Here is a 21,254-nt window from a genome sequence, read left to right as displayed (position 1 = left end):
GTGCAGCGGGCCATCGATGCTGTCGCCGTCTTCTTGGAACGTGCAGGCCTCAGCATCTCCCCCTCCAAAACACAGGCGATGCTTCTCAACACAAGGGTTGGCGCCCGCCCTGGCCGGACCTTCCTCCACGTTGGTGGCCGTGACCTAGCCTGGAGCCGCCAAGTGAAATACCTGGGCCTGCTCATCGACGTTCGGCTCACCTGGAACCCGGCAGTAAGCCACTTCCTGGCCCAGTCCTCCAGGGTCCAGGGGGCTATACGCAGCCTCCTAGCCAAGGGCAATGGCATCACCCCCAGGCTGGGACTCCAGCTATACCAAGGCATGGCCGTCCCGCAGTTCACATACGCACTACCGCTCATCCGGCTCACTGTGAGCCAATACCTGGCCATCGAGCGGAAACAGCGGGCGGCAATACGACTATGCCTTGGACTTCCCCGCTCCTCTCCCGTGGCCGCCACCCTGGCAGAAGCAGGTACATGGCCTCTGGAGCTGCTATCCAGGCGCACCTCTCTCCGCCACATCGAGCGCCTCCACAACGCGCCCGATGGCCGCCCCCTTGTGGACCGCCTTCTCACGAGGCCCAACTCCAAAATGGGTCAGGTGGCCCAGTTCTTCGAACACCTCGTGGGGGGACAGCCTGAGTCCTTCCCCCTCCCTCCTCGCCCGGACCTTGGACACCTCTACGAGGTCAACCTCTCTCTACCTGGCTCCCGGACGAGGCGGGTCACTCCCGCTGTGGGCTTACGTCAGGAGGTCGCTGCGGTTCTTCATGCTGAACCCCCTGGCACCGTCACTATTTTCACGGATGGCTCCGTCCTCCCAGGACCATGCTCATCTGCGGCTGCAGCCTGCACAGCCCCATCGCTCCACTTGAGCAGACAGGCCAGGCTTCCTTTTGTGGCATCGTCCACAACCGCAGAACGTGCCGCCATACACTTGGCCGCTGACATCCTAAACCAACGCCCTGGGATCAAGGAGGCAGCCATCTACACCGACTCCAGGGCAGCCTTCCAGCTCCTCCTGAGGCCATTCAAGGGTCCTCCCATCGCCCGCAGGCTTGCTTGGCGGCTCGACACACTGTGCTCCAGGGGAACCCGCATCCGTCTCACCTGGGTCCCGGCCCATATCGGTGTCCAGGGCAATGAAGAAGCGCACTCCCTTGCCAAATCGGCCCACTCTCCGGGTACTCCGCTCTCCAGGAACCTGTGCCCCTTGGATCTAGCAAGGAACACAGTGGACCGCCTCCTCCTCCTAGATCACCCTGATCCCAGGGTGGCAAACGGCCATCCCCCCCATTCACTCCCAACTCGAGGCATGGACTGCAAAGAGCGCAGCCTCCTACTGAGACTCAGGGTAGGCTGCGCCAACACCGGCTCCCGCCTTTTCCGCATCGGCCTCTCTCACTCCCCGGGTTGCTCCTTCTGCACTTACCCGCAAGAGACTGCCCAACACCTCCTGTGTGTATGCCCTGCCCTTGTCTCCGCAAGGACTATCATGGAGGCTGGCTACCGCTCCCTGGGCCTCCCCTGCACATCAGCGGACCACCTTCTCTTCCCTGGCTGTCACAATCCTGCCAAAGCCCTCCGGCACCTCCTCAACTTCCTGGAGGCCTCCGGCCTCTCTGGCCGCCTATAGGCCACAGGGGACTGCGTATGTCATTTGACATTATCATTGCGGCTGCGCGCCTAACCTTTCCTTTCAATCTTTTTTCCCCTACTCTCCTCTTTCTACGACACGCCGGCAGTGGGCGTGGAGGCTAGTCCTCCAGTAGACAAGCCCGTGTCTCCCTCCTTTTCATCCTTCCCAACAATCACTGAAGAAGAAGAAGAAGGCAGTCATACAGCCAGATGTTACGATGGTGCCTACGAACAAGGCAGCTCGGCAGAATGCAAAGAGGAAGCATCAGCGAGCTACGGAGACGGAAGAAGAACGAGAAGAACGACTTTCTAAGCGGCGTGCCCAGTATGCAGCTCGGCGACAACGTGCAACCTCCTCTGTGGAAACAGCAGAAGCAAAGGAAGAAATTATGAGTTTGCCCGACAGTGAGTCTCCTTCTACAAGCTACCGCTAATGCATCGTGAAGACGACGAGGAGACGTACAACAAACTGTATCCCATTTTGGACGGGGACAATAACCCCCAACATTTATTAATGCGTAACGCTACCGTAATTTAACGAATGCTACTGCAAGCACCGAGTGGGCATATCTTACGACGCGGAGAAAATGGAGTGTTACCGCACCGTCGGCCAATCGATACTGGAATATTTTGTAAGGGGCACGCTGGTGAGGGAAATGTTTGTCTGCATACACGGATTCGACGGATGACTTCCTCTTAGATGATTCACTGTAAGCCGTAACACTAGCATAACCCAAGACTACCAACATGCATACTACCAGCTGGACCGAGAATAACACACTATTGCTTCGCAATCACCAGGCTTAACCAAGCTAAGCCACGGCCGTTTTTTTATGGAAGAAACTAATTTGCGAAATTTCGCCTAGTAAAGATTTACAAAAAATCCGTATCTCTCCCGCCGCTTGCCTGGATAAGATGGCCTGTAAAAAAACCTATTTTTTTTAAAGCAGACTCTTTTCGTGACTTCAGAAAATGAATCGTGAGCATGAAAGTCTTCAGGGTGAGGCGTTGTGCAGCTCTTGTGCACATCAGTAAGGCGTGCTCTCTTCTGGCTCCCGTTCATTAAGCACCGAATGACAACCTGCCCAGCCGAGTACTTCTTCGCTTCCTTCAATGACCTTTTCTCCTCTTCTTGACGACGTGAAAACAGTGGAGCCTTGATTGATGTTTTTCAGGCTTCGGACCATCGCGCTGGTACACACGAGACATGCAGTTGCTCGTGCCAAGTACCGACAAGCAGCAGAAATAACCTAATTAACCTTGCGTTACATTACCTTGCTTTGCTACCATGGATATGGTTGGCCAGTTGGCAGATGACAAACCACGGGATTTGTTTGCAGAAGTGTTCTGGTTTGCACTACCGCTCTTTGTGAATTTTAGGTTCTTAATGATAATAATTGGTTTTTGGTGAAACGAAATGGCGGAGCATCTGTCTCACATCTCGGCGGACACCTGTTCGTGTTTAATTCATCGTGCAGACCATAGTGGTATGAAGCCATTGATGTGATAGAACATATATAAGACGGCGAAGCGAATTCGATGTCAAGGGTATCAGAGCCAGCAGTGTTTCAGTTAACACATTTTACTACTTATTCTGCAGTACCAGTTTTGCCGTGGAACCGAGGCAAAAGATTACATACAGATCATCTGACAGGGCCATTGGCATGCATTTTGGCAGATCACTCAATATAATTTCCTTAAAAACCAATAAAACACAAACTCATGTGATATCGCCCAAGTATGCATTGCGCAGTAGATTTATGCACTAACATTAAGGTGTTAATATCTTACGTTCTTCCTATACGGTCATCTGCTCGCCAGTTTCTAAACAGACGGCCGAATAAAAAATATTACCCTTTTAATAACGAGTTAGTGCTTTTAGTTGTCTGAATGCTATAAAACTTGGGTCAACAGGCTACTCCGGTGTGGGAACACTGCACATTGTAATTTAACGCAGCTAGCACTAAAAACAAGAGGATTCGAGGACGATTCCTACATCTATTCGTGAATATCTTGGTACAAATTTCACCAGCTTTACAGCGTGTTCCTGTACTCACTGCTGAGCCATGACCTTTTTCTCTAGTTCCCTGTTTTGTTAACATTTAGTCCCGAAGCTTGTGCAATTCCTATCCGTTCATTGTTCAAAATCAATGTTTTCTTTTTAGTGCGTTCAACTGTCCCCGCAAAGTAGGAATTAAGCTTCTCTTCATCAATACTAATGCGGCCCTAGAGCATTCATCCGTCGCCGGTTATATTATTTGCGCCACACTTATTTAACAACGCAACCTTTCGATGTCTAAATTCGGCATTTTTCATTTAGAAAAAGAAAGTTTACGAAAGGCATATCACGAGAGCACGCATAAGCATATAGTTCCCAATGACTTTCACCTGAGAAGTTCCTTGGAGCGCTGCCAATTGTACGAAATATCGATAAGTGACGACCTTGTGCTGCATGCTGCATACAGAGGCAGTATAAAAACCTCTGCATTGATAACGGCATAATGTCAAAAACTGCCATTTATAGTGGGGTTATTAGGCTTCCGTGCCCGCAAAAACATTCGAAGCTATTAGGCTCAGGTGTGTGAGAACAGTTTTGATCAAAATGAGTTAAAAACTTCCATGCTTCAGTTCAGTTTTATTCCAGTAATTCACGATGGCTTAGGAGAGAGGAAAAAAGCCGCGCACTGCAGCTCGGCAAAGCTTCTATCTCCCGTAGCAGTTCGAAAAGGAGGTGGCAGGTTGCATGACAAAAATAAAAAGCGAGCGAAAACATGGAGATGTAATACACACAATGTAGCCACAACAACTGGCCAGTACAGTACCTACAAAATAAAAAACGATAGGTTACTTTATTACATCGATGAATCTCTTTTTCTTTCTTGTAAGGTCGCAATGTATCCATCATTTTGTGGGAAGATATTTCTGACGCTTTTATAAGAAGCGTAGCGAACGGATAGATTAGTGAATGTGTATCCATTCAGGTGGTGACGTATCTTAATATTTAAAACACGTAATTTTTGCATGCGCAAGGGCCCTCCTATTGTTCATGGTGTCTTGCATTGTCTACAATGCTATCTGCATATAGAGTTGCAAGGCCCATAAAAATGCAGTTTGGCTGTGTACCTGAGCTTTGTATAGCTGAATCAGCCGATATTAATCAATGACCGCTGCACTGGGAATGCAGTTTTAAAAATAATGGTGTTGTACGTGCTGAATATGGAGAACCTGCTATTGCTCTGAGAGCGTTTCTTTTGCAGTATGACGACCTTCGGAATATTAGATGGCGTCGTTGTTCCCCAAACGAAACGGCAATATCTCAAACAAAGCATAGTAGACTAGAAATTTCGCTTTAGTAGGTACCATCCACTTGGGCACATGCGGACTCCTATTAGTTGCTGCGATTCACAGTGAACGGAACCTACTCTTGTTCTGCAGCAATTGAATTTTGAGAACGCTTTTCCACGAGGCCACTCATACGCTCAGCTACAACGGTTCCTCGATTTCAACGACGATACTGGCACAAAATTTTTATTCCTCGTGTCGCCAGAAGGCGCCATCATATAATCCTGAACTTTGAACGCTTGTCATTTGTGCCAAGGTGACCTCTGTCGCACGGCCAATAAACTTACAGTTTGGCACTTTGCTCACATTAGGTGTTAATCCAGCGTTTCGGTTTTACGTCTTGTTCACCGGTACAACTAACCTATCTTCCTGCCACACTAAAAACCAGTGACATTTTCAGTAACTGACACACCAGGTACTAGCATGGAACAGTTTTGGTAGTTTAGGCTTCCACCGCGGGGTGAGAAGAGGAAAGGAAAGTGAAGGAAGGGAGCGTATTTCAGCTCCTGAACCACCCGGACCTCTTCTTGACCACGCATGGCTGGGGCACCGGCGGCTTGAAGTGCTTGCAGACAGTATCCTTGAAATGCTTTTGCAGCTTCTTCTGGTAGCGTTTGTTGAAGCCGCCGTCGATGACCACGCTCGGCACGTAGTTTATAGGCGGCTTCAGGGACATGGTTCGCAAGCCCATCTTCCGCAGAAGGATCTTGCCCTGCTGCGAGTAGGCGCAGCCAGTGATCTTAGAGGCCTCCATCTTATAAGGGGCGCTGCACCTGGCCACGTTCTCCTCGGGCTTCCAGGCCTTGAGCGTGCACGCGATGAAGGGCAAGTGCTTGTCCGGGTCCGGGTATAGGTTAATGGCGCACGCGTGAATCATACTCGCCTGGCACTCGGCCTGCCCGTGGCGGCACGAGAAGGTCACGGCGGTGTCCGAGCCCTGGAGCTGCTTCATGCGTGCCCGGCCGAAGGGCACCATCTCGACGATGAGGTTCTTGCGCAACTGGACGTAGACGGGGATGAGCTGCTTGGTGATGAACCAGGAGCTGTCCTTGCAGTACGGTTCGTACAGCACCGTCACGTTAACCTGCGAAGGGAAGAAATCGTTTTGTTGATTGTATGCAATCAGCACGCAGGGGGGCTCCATTTAAGGGTCCCATGGAAATGTTAAGCATGGTCACTGGAAAAACGTAAACTGGTTACCCTAGAGCATTATTAAGTGCTTCCGTAACGTCCGCGTCACAGTGAGCCTGTCTCAAGGGTGAACACCACTGAAAAACCTTCCTTTGCCGGTGCTGAGGATAAGATAAATTGAGTAAATGAATAAAAACCGATGTTGTCACTTATATTAAGGGGCCTAAATTAAATTTTAAAGGAAAAGAAGGTGTGAAGAATGAGACGCAAATTAACCGAAGAATAAAGAAGAGGAAGAAGAAGCATTCGTTCAGGTGGACAGAGATGATTGATGGAGAAGCATTCGGCGAGGTGGAGAGAGATGATTGGTGGAGAAGAGAAGACGACGACAAAGCTTACGTGGACTAACACCGAGGCTATAAAAGAGCGAGTGAGAACGAGGCACAGGGGGGAACAGCAGAGAAGCGGAGACTCCGGCGGGTCAGGGACACTTTGGCTGGAAGAGAGCGACGCCGGCTACTGCTCCGGTGAGCTCGCGTTCTACGGCAACGCATCGTGGACTTCCTTCCGTGTCTGAGCCCGTACCGGGGAGTCAACAGAGGACGCTACCACCTGCTACGGCCAGGGGTGTCTCCAGCGCTGTTGCCACCCATCCGGGTAGTGCCGCCAACGCCAACATCGGCATCACCTCCACGGGCACTTGGACCGGGAGCTTGTACGACACAGCCAGCGACGCCGCCAGCGACCCCAGCCCAAGCACGTCGAACGCCGCCAGCAACGCCAGCCCAAGCACGCCGAACGCCGCCTAGACGCCGGCTACGGGAGCCATACAACGCCGCAGCCGCACCGAACCAACCGTGAGCACGAACACCGACCGCTAATAGTAGAACACTAGTAGTAGACGCTGGTAGCAGTGTGCCCGGGTCGTGCGTATTTATAGTCTTTGTGCTTTGTGTTAGTTTTGTTAGTTTTGTGTTCTAGTGTGTTGCCACACAGGGTGTATTAAATGTGCGTTTGTGTGGGTACTCACGTCGCCTAGTCCATTCTTTCAGTCCGAGTGTTCTCCGGAGAGATCCGTGACAAAGATAAGTGGCGAGCCGGTGCCAGGATTCATTTCCTTTTTTCTTTTTTGATTTATCTCGGATTTTTCCGAACTCTCGACGGCAGAAAGCATGGATTTGGCAAGAACGTTAGATCTAGCGCTCAAGCTAGGGTTAAGGACGAGGCGATTCGTCTCTATGACGAGGAGGGAAAGAGGAAGAAATAGGAGGCAAAGAGGCAGAGAGAGGAGGCAGGAAGGCAGAGAGAGGAAAGGGTGCAAGCACGCGCAGACGCTCATGAAGCAGAAGAGCTAGAAGAGAAAAGAGCTCGCGATGCGGAAGAGCGAGAAGAGAAAAGAGCTCGCGAGGCAGAAGAACAGGGGAAAAGAAGGATAGAACGGGAGAAGGAGTTTTTTTTGTGGAGACAGGCGCATGTGGCGGGAGGATATGAGGAGATCACGGACAGTGATCAGCGTTCTTTAGCGGGTACAGAATCTCCTAGACCGGCCAGAGCTTGTCCAAGGAAGCTGATGGCTCCTTTTGATGACAAGAGAGATTAGGATGCATATCTGCAACGATTCGAGCGTATAGCTTTGGGGCAAGGCTGGGAGCGCAGTGAATGGGCCACGGCATTAAGCATGTGTTTAGTCGGAAAAGCGCTGAATGTGTTTGGAAGGATGCCTGCTGCTGATTCATTTAGCACAAGAAAGTAAAAAAGGCGCTCCTCCAAAGATTTAGGCTTACGGCAGAGGGTTCTCGTAAGAGATTTCGCACCGCGAAACCTGAAAATTCGGAAACCGCTAAGCAGTTTTCCTGCAGGCTGACCAACTATTTTGATAGGTGGCTTGATATCTCAAACACAAAAAAGAGTTATGAAGGGGTGCGTGACAAGCTGGTCACGGAACAATTTTTAGCATGTTGCAGCTCAAAGCTGGCGCTATTCCTGAAAGAAATAAAGTTGTGTTCGCTGGAAGAGTTCGCCGACAATGCTGACAAATTCCTCGAGGCTCAAGGGTTAAGGAATTTGAGTAAGGCAAAAGAGGTAACCCAAAAGACCCAGAGACAGATGCTGGAAAACCAAGAGCATATGGCAGTGCATCTAAGGAGCCAGTAAGATGTTTTCTCTACGGCAAGGTGGGACACCGTGCAGCTGACTGTCGAACTAGTAGAGCTGCCCAAAAAACACAGGTTGTCTGTCAAGGTTGTAAGAGGAGGGGTCATACTCTGGATGAGTGCCGATACAGAACGCAGGACCGAGGTGCATGCGTTGACGACTCTAGGGTAGAACTTGTCACGCCATCCGAAGTGCCGCAGCTGAAAGGAGAGCAAACGCCGCTGGAAAATGAGGCAGTGAGTGGAAGACCCAAGTCGAAAGCAGCAATGCCAGTGGTGGTTGGGCAAATAGGGGACCGTCCTATATTGGTGCATAGAGACAGCGGAGCCAACACAGTCTTGGTTCGGAGAAGCCTGGTGAAAGACGAGGATCTTACAGGGGAAGCGTCGGTCGTCACTCTTGTAGATAGCACAGCAAGGTACCTTCCTGAAGCCAGGATTCTAGGGTCCACGTCATATTATACTGGGCAGGTAGTGGCAAAATGCGTAGACCAACAAATCTACGGCCTCATCTTGGGAAACATTACGGGTGCAAGTAGTGTCGAAGACCCCGATCCTGAGTGGAGGATGCTCGGCGCTGAAGAACATCCGAAGGAGGAAAGGCCCGCGACAGCTTAGACGGGTGCAGTCAGTTTCTCGTCGGCAGTGGAGACAAGAGCTCTAGCGACAGCCCGAGCAACGCAGCGTCCGCTCTCCACTCCTGTTACGATGTGCCTGAGCGTAACATCTGGCGAAATTGCAATTAGGCAAATAGAAGACCCGAGCCTGAAGACCTGCTTCCAAAGAGTCGGGGAAAAGGTGAACAGAAAGAAGAGTCGGACGTCATTCGAGTATCAATTGGTAAATGGTCTTTTGCAGAGGGAATGCATATTTAGTTCAGGAAGGCGGGTGCAACAGCTGGTGTTACCAGGAGATATGCGAGAGACCGTGCTACGCTTACGACATGACGCCATTATGGCCGGACACCAGGGTGTTCAAAAAACGGTGTCTAGGATCCCCGAGGAGTTCTTTTGGCCGGGTGTTCAGGGTGACGTTAAGCGCTTTGTTCGCTCATGTGACGTGTGCCAGCGCACAGTCCCGAAGGGAAGAGTTGGTCCCGTAGCTCTGGGCAAGACGCTAGCCTTCGACCTACCGCTTCAAAGAGTGGCTATTGGCATGGGATAAATAATTTGTTCTTCGCACTGAAGTACCAGACAGAGTATTAGGAACTGTACTTTTCCAAGAAGAGAATAAAACAGGTCTAGCTATCTCTGGAATGTATCTTTTTGGTGTTGTTGATTTGTTGTTGTCGCGGTGTTAATGTATCTCTGGGATTTATCTTGTTGTTGTTGCTGATGTTGGTGTTATGTGATTATACAAGGAAGCGTGTTGTGGGCACGAACATGTTTATTAAGGACTCTGTGCGGACAGCGGCAGTGGTGTGTTAGTGTTCTGGAAACGCAATTTGATGTGCTGTGTTAGTGGTGTGCGTTTGGTGTGTGCTGGACCTCTGCGGTGTGGTGTGTGCTGGGTTCAGAATCGCCACAGAATATAGTCGGTTGGCTGGATGGCTTGGAGATGAGGATGACGTGAGCAGTTTTTCATTAAAAACTCTTGAGAGAGGCGGCCCTTGTCACATATATTAAGGAGGCTAAATTAAATTTTAAAGAAAAAAAAGGTGTGAAGAAGACGACGCAAATTAACCGGAGAATAAAGAAGAGGAAGAAGAAGCATTCGTTGAGGTGGAGAGAGATGATTGATGTAGAAGCATTCGGCGAGGTGGAGAGAGATGATTGGTGGAGAAGAGAAGAAGACGACGACATGGCTTACGTGGACTAACACCGAGGCTATAAAAGGTCTACTGAGAGCGAGGCCCGGGGGGGAACAGCAGAGAAGCGGAGGCTCCGGTAGGTCAGGGACACTTTGGCTGGAAGAGAGCGACGCCGATTACTGCTTCGGTGAGCTCACGTTCTACGGCAACGCATCGTGGACTACCTTCCGTGCCTGAGCCCGTTGCGGGGAGTCAACAGAGGACGCTACCACCTGCTACGGCCAGGGGTGTCTCCAGCGCTGTTTCCACCCATCCGGGTGGTGCCCCCCAACGCCAACAACACCGGCATCACCTCTACGGGCGCTTGGACCGGGAGCTTGTACGACACAGCCAGCGACGCCGCCAGCGACGCCAGCCCAAGCACGTCGAACGCCGCCAGCAACGCCAGCCCAAGCACGCCGAACGCCGCCTCGACGCCGGCTACGGGAGCCATACAACGCCGCAGCCGCTCCGAACCAACCGTGAGCACGAACGCCGACCGCTAATAGTGGAACACTAGTAGTAGACGCTGGTAGCAGTGTGCCCGGGTCGTGTGTATTTATAGTCTTTGTGTTTTGTGTTAGTTTTGTTAGCTTTGTGTTCTTGTGTGTGTGCCACATAGTGTGTATTAAATGTGCGTTTGTGTGGGTACACCCGTCGCCTAGTCCATTCTTTCGGTCCGAGTGTTCTCCGGAGAGATCCGTGACAGATATGTAAAGTCATGTGAAATGCGAAGGCAAGATAACCGCTGGTCCTTAAGGGTAACGGAGCGGCTGTCCACGTCTGCTTAGCTAACACCGTGGCTCGCTAATCCAGAAAGAGCAGAATACAAAAATAGCCAAAATGACACGCGAAAGAACCTCACCCCTCTCACCCCTCTAACCATGCATTATATTTGCGCCCCACGATAAAATGACAACTGTGAAGCAGGGCTAGATTCCCAAATATTTATGATGAAATTTATTAAATTAATACCAAAATACCACTAGTACAGTAGGAATATCAGAATAAGAAGAATAAGAATATGGCGGAACGCATATGGCATGCTCTGCCAGACCATTGTTTATGGTTTATTGGGGTTTAACATCCCAAATCGACTCAGGCTATGAGGGGCGCCGTAGTGAAGGGCTCCGGATGTTACGACCACCTGGGGTTCTTTAACGTGCACTGACTTCGCGCAGTACACAGGCCTCTAGAATTTCGCCTCCAACTCTCAGATCATGAATGGCAGTTTACCAATATCCCTCAAGCGAAAAGTATGCAACAGTTGTACATTATTGCAAAAAATAAAACTCAGCAGGGAACAAGATACAGGAGCGAAGCTGAGTCAGTTGTACATTACCGCTACTCACCTATTGGGCAGTATTGTGGAGGCTGACGAAAAGGGTCCAGCTTAAGTTAAGGACAGCGCAGCGAGCTATGAAACCAAAAATGACACGTGTGACCTTAAGACACCGGAAGATGGCATAGTGGATAAGGGAACAAACGCGGGTTATTTACATGCTATAGTCGAAATTAAGAGGACGAAATGGGTTTGGTCAGTTTAATGCGAAGGTTTGATAACGGCTTGTCCTTGAGGGTGACGGATTGGATTCGAAGAGAAGGCAAGTGTAGCAGGGGGCCGCAGAAAGTTAGGTGGGCGGATGAGATTAGGAAGTTTGCAGGCGTAGGGCTGACGCAGCTGAGAAAGGACAGGGTTAATTGGAGAGACACGGGAGAGGCCTTTGCACTGCAGTGGGCGTAGTAAGGCTGATGATGATGATGACAGCGGCAATAGTTTGAAAATGCAAGGTTTAACGTCCCTTGGCTGCACGTCGGCTATGAACGGTGCCTTAGTTCAGACCTTGGGGACAATTTGGAAGACATGGAGTTAAAACCTTGTAGCATTTGTCACTAACGCTACTTACTCAATAGCTTAACAGGGGCCTCAGTTCTGTTTGTCTTAACGCCAAAAGTAGTATGGGAGGGTTGTCGCGCAGCTTCCGCCATCACTGTGGCATCACTTTCCTCGTGACACGCGTAGTAATGCAGAACGTATTACTTCCGCCGCGTTGACGAGGGTGCCGCTGGTGAACGCTCTCCAGATTACGTTATCGGACTAGAAGATTGGACAGTCGCCACCGCAGCCCAAGTGGTTACAGCATTGGACGCGAAATTCGAAGGTCGTCGGTTGGAATTCAAAGAGGGTTGTGGTTGGCAATATTTTCCTTTATAGTATACATATGAATAATTACTCTATTATTTCATATTGACCAACGCAAATAGAACGAAACATTCCTGTATGCTTTCTTTAGCTTCAGTGATTTTTGATTTCGTTTATATATACGTGCAAAGGTACAATTTTGGAGCGGGAGGTCCACTACGCCATGTTTCGCCAAGGTCATCAGGTGTTGCAGTTTGGCCTTCAGGGGGAAGAGCGCGGGAGGTGTGGCTGTGACGTCAGACCACTTCACTCGCCGCAGCTGAAGCCGCGGCGCCACTGCTCCGACCGCCGCTTCGCCAGAGGTGGCCATGTGACTGTGCACGTGACTCGGCGTTCGCTTAGGAAGGCGGCGCCGCTCGCGCATGCAGTTTCGCCATGGATGAGAGCGCGGCGGACTGTGTGCCTGAAACGCCTGCGAGGAGTTTCAAGCGTGTAACCAAGCGCAGCCAATTTAACGGAGTTTTCACTCTGTCTGATTAGGTTTAGAAGAGTTAAACCACTCAAATTTTGTTGTTTAAACTACTGCGCCAGATTTATTAATGAAATTGTATACGTTCCTCACGCAATTCGTAAAGCGGGACACTCGTTCCGCGTGATAAACCATCGTCACCTTTCCTTGTGACCAGATGTTACAGCGACCAAGAAATATTAAATGCATGATTAGCCCTCGGACATGATTTGTGGCATGCCTGAAAAGTAGTTTCTCAACTTCTTCTCCTTTGCGCCAGCTGTTATGTCGGCCCATCAGGGTTTAAGTGTGTGGTTGGAGATGTGTCGCAGTTTATTAGAAGTTATCAAACCCCACCAGACAGGAACATTTTTAGAAGTTATTTTGAGGTAATGTTTAGTTTTTAGTCCTGGGTTTGTGTTGTCATCGCTTTCTTTTGCGATATGTCCAACAAACTTACATGCTCCAGCTGTCTGACTAGGCAGATTTATTGAACATTCATAGAGGCTTCACGTACGTCAACGTGAGAACTCTACGTGTGCTACGCACGCACTTAATCAGAAACGCATTTCGTTTCACGTACGCGACGCAGACTGAATAGACGTATGGAACTAACCTGGGATTTCTCCCGTATGCTTTTCAGCGCCATCTATCACCAAATATGAACACCGCTGCAGCTAATATCATCAAAAAGGAGTTTGTAAACGAAAGCAGTGAGGCTTGTTCGAGGTCGCGAAGATCGGTGCGGTCGCTGAAGAATTTGTTTTTTGCCTCCGACAAAGGCACAGCGATATGAGTTTACCGAACAGCGTATCGCATGCACTCCTCGAAAGGGTTGCATTCCTTCACATCGAGAAGGAAGTCTAAATCGTTGCTTTTGGAAAAGCGAAGTTGCGCAGCTGCAGAACTCATATGACTTTACCGTGCAGCGCTCTACTTGCGCAAAGCGCGCGCGCAAGCTTGAATGATCTCACGTACGTCCGTGGAACTCACGCTGGCCCGCTACGTTCTGCGCATGCGCACTGCACACCCGGAAGAGCGCCACGTATGTAGAGCCTTTAATTACGTGTAACTGAAGCTGTCTACTATTACTGCAACCGCTAAACGTTGCCTGAGCAGGAGACCACGCCAGCAAATAAGGCGTTGAGCTTATGAAGCTGGCGACATAGCAGGACTGATCGTGATTACCCGGTACATTAATTACCGCAAAAATGATTGGCTGGTACTGGGGCACCGGCGAACAGGATAACTGTTCCTACTTGCATGCCGCTTCGGGACTGGACTCTTCATTGCCTGCTGGTTATATCCTTGACATCACAGGTGAGTGCAAAAAGTCAGAATTGAGAACAGCATAAATCATAATTAAATATGGCCTCCGGTTCCGTATGCCGACCAGTTGGCCACGCCGACCTAGAGCTTCGCTTTCTCGTATTTAATCGTTCGGTATTCGCATTGGTTCGTGTGTGGAACCTATGCTGGCTGACATCATCTTGGCAAACATTGACCGTCGAGAAAACTGTGGACTTGAGATACGTAGGCTGTGTAGACGATTATGTCGTTTTTCTTGATCAACCCGTTGCGACACACACTGTCCTTGTTCGTGCGTGCTCGTACGTGGTCTGCAAGAGGTTTTATCGGGTTTTAGACGAAATGGGGAGGTCCTAAACTTTACGCATGAATTTCCAGACCATGACGAGCTACAATTTATAGATATTTACCTGGCGCACGCCAGATCACGTACGCTGGATGTACGTGCCAAGTTCACAGGACGACTTGTTGCCGTTTGGGTCGGTACATTCAAACACTGCGAAGCGGGCCAACGAAACCTACTGCTTGCAGGACGCTTTGACTATATCGGAAGCACACCTGGTACATGGAAGCCTCAGTAATCAGGTAAATAGGATGACGAAGACTGAATTACCTATTTCCGTCATGGTCGCTTCGCCAGGGAAGATTACAGAAATTGAAAGCACGGACGCACGCGATAGTGGCCGTTCTAATGTAATCAGGCCTGCACTGCAGGCATATATGCTCACAGGTCATCCCATTGTTTGAAAAATGTGGCGAATCGCTGTGTTGTGCCGGCTGTGTTCTCCGACCCGTGCAAGCTCGCTTGATTGTGCCCTCGGAGCAGAAGGGAAGAGTAAGGCGGATTGTGTGAAGCGTCATGTCACTCCTTTAGTCAGATGCCTGACGGGTGTTGTGTACGAAGTCCCCGTAACCTTTTTAGCTTCCCTCGCTTCTGGAATGCCTCGGCAATTAAAGGTAATATAAATAAAAAAAAAACAAAGTAGTTGATCCGTGCAGAGGGCGATGACTGCGCAACAGGTGACTACGTTGAGACTCCAAGTCACGTGAATGGTTAACGAACACATCCCTGCAGAGTGGCGCCATTTTTGCCCAAGAAGCCAGAATGCAAACAACGCGTTAGACAGCCTTCGAATAGCGACACCCACACGGGAGTAGTTAGTGCGTATTTACACCTAAGGCGCGTCGTATCTCTGTTGCACAAGCCTGAGAAGGCGGCGCAGGTGGGCCCCACCTCTCGGCGTTTATGCTTCTGACGCAGTACTATTTAAACCAACAGAATAACTTTAAAAAATGTTAACTCTATGTTTAGCGATGCGCCCACTGAAACCCTCAAGCGCTTTACAACAGCCCACGTTCACTGCGCTTTTTTGTGATCTTAACGGCAAACCTTTCTCAATAACTAACACACCTGTTTATTCCGTCCTAGTGGTGGTCAGCGCTGCTGTGAACACGCCAGGCGTGCTTTTAGGTGTTACAGCGGAAAATCATAGCTGACTAAAAACGCCCTGTTTACTATCCTGCAACAATCCTGCGAAATCACGCGTAGCAGCTCATTCGATCTGGAGTGGCCGAGGGGGCAGGGCTTTAATGACGGCTGACAAGCGAAAGAGAAGGGCACCCTTGTTAGCGGTAACGAATCGCCACGGTACACGAAAAGGAAACGACAACAAAAGAGTGGCCCTTCGTACTGGGTGACCATTACTGAACACCTGCCTGCATGAGTAGCGCGCACATGGCTGCACACATGCGCTGCTAGTTTTCTGCTGCGTTGGTCTAATGTAGCAGTAATACTAGCATACATTCACTGACTTGACCTAGAGTCACAGTTACCCGCAGCACACCGCAAGGATCCGCTCACCACACTGTTACTTTCTGTCCAATTAATGGGCAGAAAGGTCTCCTGAAAGCACTGTCAAACACCTTCTTTATGTAGAAACTAATCATCCATGCAAATGATAACGGCAAAGAAAGTGATCTTGCGAAACCGCACCTTTAACACAGAAATACACGCAATAATTGCGCTTCATATCGAAGACACTGCATGTTTGCGGCATGTCCGGTCTTCAAGCAGGCTGTCAAGATGATAGAAAAGCTGAAGGCATGCTAGGAACGCCGCGAAATGTTTGAGTTAATGAGCCAATGCCGTTACGTGTTGCCATAGCTTCTGCAGTGTTTAGTTGAGCCTTCAGTATTATTTATGCATGCTATTCAGGTGCGCTTTTGTCAGAACGTTTCCTTTTGCGTCGCACAGCTGAGCCCGCAGTGATGATATGAACCAGAATGTAGGTAATGTATGACTGTTCCAGCCCCTTGTCTATATCCTGTGACAACACGATCATTCCATACAGCGTAAAAGGCTGTTAATGTCCGGCCATTCGAAACGCACATAAAAAGTCACCCGAAACTTCTTAAGTATTCAAAGTGTTTGAATTATGACAATCAGATGTGCACTGTTTGCCGAATAAAACGTCATAATCAACGCCCGTCCTGCGCATCGATGCTGCAGAAAGGGTACTTCAAAATATTGGAACGGACACTTAAGCTCCGCCTCATGGGTATGGCGCGTTGGCTTTAATGGGTTAATGCCCCAATATGCAGGGTTGGTCATTCTCTACTTAACATTCATAGATCCCTGTGAGACGTTATACCAGTCATTGCGCAGTGGTGCAGCGGTTAACCGATGCGCCACTGCACTGCGATGGCAGGTGCTCCCAGCGGTGGGGCATGTGAGACCCAAGTCGCTCTTCCCCAGTGACATCTCGCGGCCAGTGAAGAATACAGCTGCCACCTGCCACAGTGCGCAGTTTTCTCACAATCCGGTCGGCAGGATTTCATGACGCCACAAGGCTTTGTCACCTAGATGACCCGCGTACTTCCTCCTAGTTTGGTTCTCTAGGAATTGGTCGTGAATTTTTCGCCCACGGGCAACGATTCGACGACGCCGCCTGAATATTCTTCGACACGAGCTCCTTAATGCTATCGCGGTATAACGAAGAAAATTGTCTGTACTGCCCCCCCCCCCCCTCCCCGCCATCATTGCTACCAATTTATGCTTCTCCCTGGCTAGCTCCGCATCTAAGCTGCTCACTCCACTCGTTCTATGCGCTGAAACTAAAGCTAGGTGCGGTTGTTGGCCGAGAGAGTATAGCTAAATAACACAGAACGCCTTTCTGAAGAGGGCTTTGCAACTTAAGCATTGCCACACTTGGCTGCTGCGTTTAGATACCGCATTCAACAAAAACGCGCTTTAAGTTTAATAAGCAGTGGCATGACGTGACTTCTCACTATCTCAACTATATCAATAAGACACCCACTCACAAAGTGAACAAGCAAGGGGAAAATCTCAGGGTGCTGAGGATTTACCTTCCCTTGTTCACTTTGTGACTGTCAAGAAACTATTTACGTGCCCTGTCTTGATCTAAAAAAGGTACAACGGAGATAAAGATCTGGGCTCACTTTTTGCGATCCAGCAAAGAACAGTGCCGTGGTCTGTTCAGCCGGCGCTGCGGGCCTGGCCGGTTTTGTCGGCTGCGTCTGGGTTAAACAGGGAGCGAAGCTGGAAGCCAGAAGTCCCAGCGACAGGATCAGCAGGCCAGCCCCCATGGCCGAATTTCGGTGGGCGCCACAGGGTCATCGGCTCCTCTGGCTACGTGAGCGCCCCTGCCCGGAAGCCTCTAGACACGGCTTCCAGGCAGCCCCTGGAACGGCGCATCACGCACAAGAATTTTGTACTGCTCGAGCACCACGCACCTTCGGCGATGACGATCACGCTTACCTATTTCTTCTCTTCTTGTTATTACTTTTAAAACATGGCACATACCTGCATGGGGGGCTTGGCCAAGGTGTAGTGGCATAAACAAAGATCTTTCCATATGCGATTACGACTTATAATTAGCGCCAAGCGCGAATTCTGATAAATGTATCGATTGAAATTATCGTAAGAATATTTAAAGTAAGATAACAAACAGCAGTTTGGAGAAAAAAGAAGAGCTCGAAAAATTTTTAAATCAACCTACCAGTTGCAATTATGTAATAATGGAGAATCCCAGAAATTGAACTCAATGAAAATCCTTTGGCACTCGCTCCGAACAATAAAACGCTGGTAGCGATAACGGGAGAACTAACCTGGAGAGGGGGACTTCCAGGTAAATCTTTCTCTGATGTACGGACTTTGGACAGTAAACGAGAAAATGGTCTACAGCTCCAATCTTCCCCACATGAGTCAAGATTTTTTGGTGTCCACCACAACTGCATACATATAAATTCAAACTGTCAATCCTGCACCGCAGCTGCGTCATTGATCTTCATTTTTCATTTCATTTTATTTCTTCTTAGTTTTCTGTGTAAAGAAAGCTAAATGATCCAGGAAAAAGGTACTGTGTACCTTAATAGGTCCCTAACCCTTACATTCTTCGCCAACAGTGCAATTTTTCTAAAGAAAAACACAAACATCGAACCTAGAGAATTCTAATGCCGCAACTACAAATACAGCACTAAAAGAACATTATATACAGAATTATTAAAGTAGCATTACAACAAACACATAATACTGCAAAGAATAGAGTACGAGAACTAATAAGCAAAACAGACATAATTCACCATGTAAACAACACAACAGGTCTTTAGCGAAAAGGGATCAGGTATTAATAAATTGAAAAGTGTTATCGGACAGAGGTCACCATTATTAAGACATAAATTCATCAAAACATATCAAACAGCGCGACATTGCTCAAATAAATATTTAACGAAGTCTCTCTTAAACACTCTGGTTGAATAAGTTTCCATTGCAATGTAAATTTTTCTATTGTGATTTTTAAGAGAGGGTATTAAGTATTTAAAATTTTGCTGGCCATAGTAGGTCCTAAGTATTGGAAGTCTGTATTTATTTACTCTGAACGGAAAGGATTCATTTTTCAAGATACAATTGCTCAAAAAAGCACGATTATTCCACCTCTCTAGATAAATGTGCATTATAAATTTGCATGTATATATAACTGATGCGTATACAACACGGTGTGCCTTTCGAAAAAAATCTCTGATTGTTGTCTCAGAACTTAAATCTTCTATTGCTCTAATAACTTTCTTTTGAACGGTTGTTAAAGCTTCAATGTAATTAGAAGGTGTTGTTCCCCATACCAAAAGGCAGTAATTTAAATGAGACTGTGTCAAGCCATAAAAAAAGGTTAATTTAAATTTCAGGAATTTGGTTTCGAAGCTTCCACAATGCACCAATAATATTTGCTAACTTTAATTTTAGGTTGTCTACATGCTCATTCTAAGATAAAAATTCATTAAAGTATACACCCAAAAATTTAATGCATGATGTTGATTGTATGGTTTCGCTGCCATAATACAAGCTGAACTTGCTATCAACCAAGACATTTTTTGACCAAAAAAACAACATATTTGGTTTTGTGTGCATTTAATTCTAATTTATTGCAGAATAACCAATCAGAAAGTTCTCGTAACCAATAATTCGCAGTTTCATTTATGTATATCAAGTCAGATCCACTAAAAAGACATTAGTATCGTCATTATATAGTATTACGTCATCTGTATTAGCTATATAGTAATGTAAAGTAAAAATAAAAGTGGGCCAAATATTAAACCTTGCGGGACTCCTATGGATGCAGTGCCATGGCGAGATGAGCAATCTCCTATCATCACATACCGCTTTCGAATTGGAAGGTAATCTTTAGTAAGGGTTAATGCAATGCCTCTTATGCTATAGCAACCTATCTTGTTTAATAATAAATCATGATTTATAGAGTCAAAGGAATTCCTAATATCAAGAAAAATTCCAACTGTGTACAGCTTCTTCTCAATATTTTTAACTATTCTTTCCTCTATTACTATTAGTGCTAATTCTTTAGATTTGTTCTTTTGAAAGCCGAACTGATTCGGAGCGATAATCTTTAAGCTGTCCAGAAGTGCGGAAAGCCTCCTGTAGATTAAACATTCCATAACTTTCGAAAAAACACTTAATATAGATATTGGCCTGTAGTTGTTTAGGCCTTCCTTTCCTCGTCCTTTATGTATTACCGTCACTCATGCAACATTAAGTTCTTCAGGGAAACACCCTGTCACTCAGAACACAATTACAAATATGCGACAACGGTGCTGCAAGAACATCCGTTACTGCTGTTATTAGCAAGGCTTTAATATCATCAGGGCCAGCTGCACCTAATATTTTTAATGATTCAATTATCCCCTTAATACCTCAAAGAGCCTGGTTTTACACGAGCGGACGTTCCAATGATATGCTATGTGCTGATTATCGGTGGCATTTAGTAAGGGATCGCGTATCGAGGCTGATATGTGTTGGAACCACTGAAACCTGGAAATCGCCAGCAGACTGAAATTTGGGACAGGATATGTCACTGACCCGTCAAGAGTCGAGCTTGCTAAGTAATCAGCCACCTCGTTTAAATTAATACCCGCGTGGCCAGAAACCCAGACAAAACGGACTTCCTTCAAAGTGCAAGGAGAAAAAATCGCAGGAAACGGCTCAAAAACATTTTTGTGAAGTTTCAAGGGAGACTTAAACTGACAATCAGCGATTATAATAACGTGTGACACGTGACAAGGAATATTGTGCAGTGCCACTGCAAGAGCCAAAAATTCCACAAGAAATACAGGAATATAATCTGGGATGCGTACAGAATAGCTCCATGCCGAATCCTGCGAAAAAATACCAACTGCAGCTTTTTGGCAGCTGACGGAGGCATCGGTAGAAAGCAACATATGATGGAGGCAGTCCTCTATGTGATCAGCAAGAAGACCGTTTAAAATGCTTGCTCGCATGTGTTTCGCATGAGATGGGAAGATGTGGTCGAAATGGAATTCCACTGCTGCGGCATGTCATCAACCCCCTGCAAAGAACTGAGATCAACACCAATCGGTGCTAAAAGGTTCTGTGTTAAAGTAATTTGTGGCATTTGATACCGTGGCCAATGATGGGAAAGCAATAAGGCAGTCTGAGACACAAAGATAGGAGTACTGACTTCAGAAACGGGGTTCAACGACCTTAGGAAAGTTCGCACCACGAGTACTTAAAAGCGGGAATTTAGATCAGGGATACGGGCTTCCAGATAAAGCAGGCCGTTAGAAACTGATTTTGGCTGACCAAGGCAGATACGTGGATCACGCCTTTATAGTAATGTTAAGCTTTTGATCTTGTAGTTGGCGCTACCAGAGAACAGAATGCAACCAAATTCAAGTATAGGTCTTACATAGGCTT

The 21,254-nt window shown here is 47.9% G+C and overlaps 2 protein-coding genes across 2 annotated transcripts; one reads left to right on the top strand and one right to left on the bottom strand.

The window, feature by feature from the left end:
• The first annotated feature begins 78 nt into the window (after nt 1-78).
• Nucleotides 79-1,635, top strand: LOC144108674 (uncharacterized). Its single transcript, XM_077641851.1, has 2 exons — nt 79-1,205; nt 1,488-1,635. Exons 1-2 carry the CDS (start codon nt 79-81, stop codon nt 1,633-1,635), a joined length of 1,275 nt encoding a protein of 424 aa, XP_077497977.1.
• Nucleotides 1,636-4,506: 2,871 nt separating this feature from the next.
• LOC144106584 (GILT-like protein 1) lies at nt 4,507-17,764 on the bottom strand. The gene is made up of 2 exons (XM_077639428.1): nt 17,471-17,764; nt 4,507-6,063 (listed from the first exon to the last, which is right to left on the bottom strand). The coding sequence occupies exons 1-2, from the start codon at nt 17,615-17,617 to the stop codon at nt 5,479-5,481; spliced, it is 732 nt and encodes a 243-aa protein (XP_077495554.1). The 5' UTR covers nt 17,618-17,764; the 3' UTR covers nt 4,507-5,478.
• Nucleotides 17,765-21,254: the final 3,490 nt, after the last annotated feature.

The sequence above is a fragment of the Amblyomma americanum genome, chromosome 10, assembly GCF_052857255.1.
Source record: "Amblyomma americanum isolate KBUSLIRL-KWMA chromosome 10, ASM5285725v1, whole genome shotgun sequence".
NCBI lineage: Eukaryota > Metazoa > Arthropoda > Arachnida > Ixodida > Ixodidae > Amblyomma > Amblyomma americanum.
Note: the sequence above shows the minus strand (reverse complement) of the source record. Positions and strands in the feature narration are given on the sequence as shown.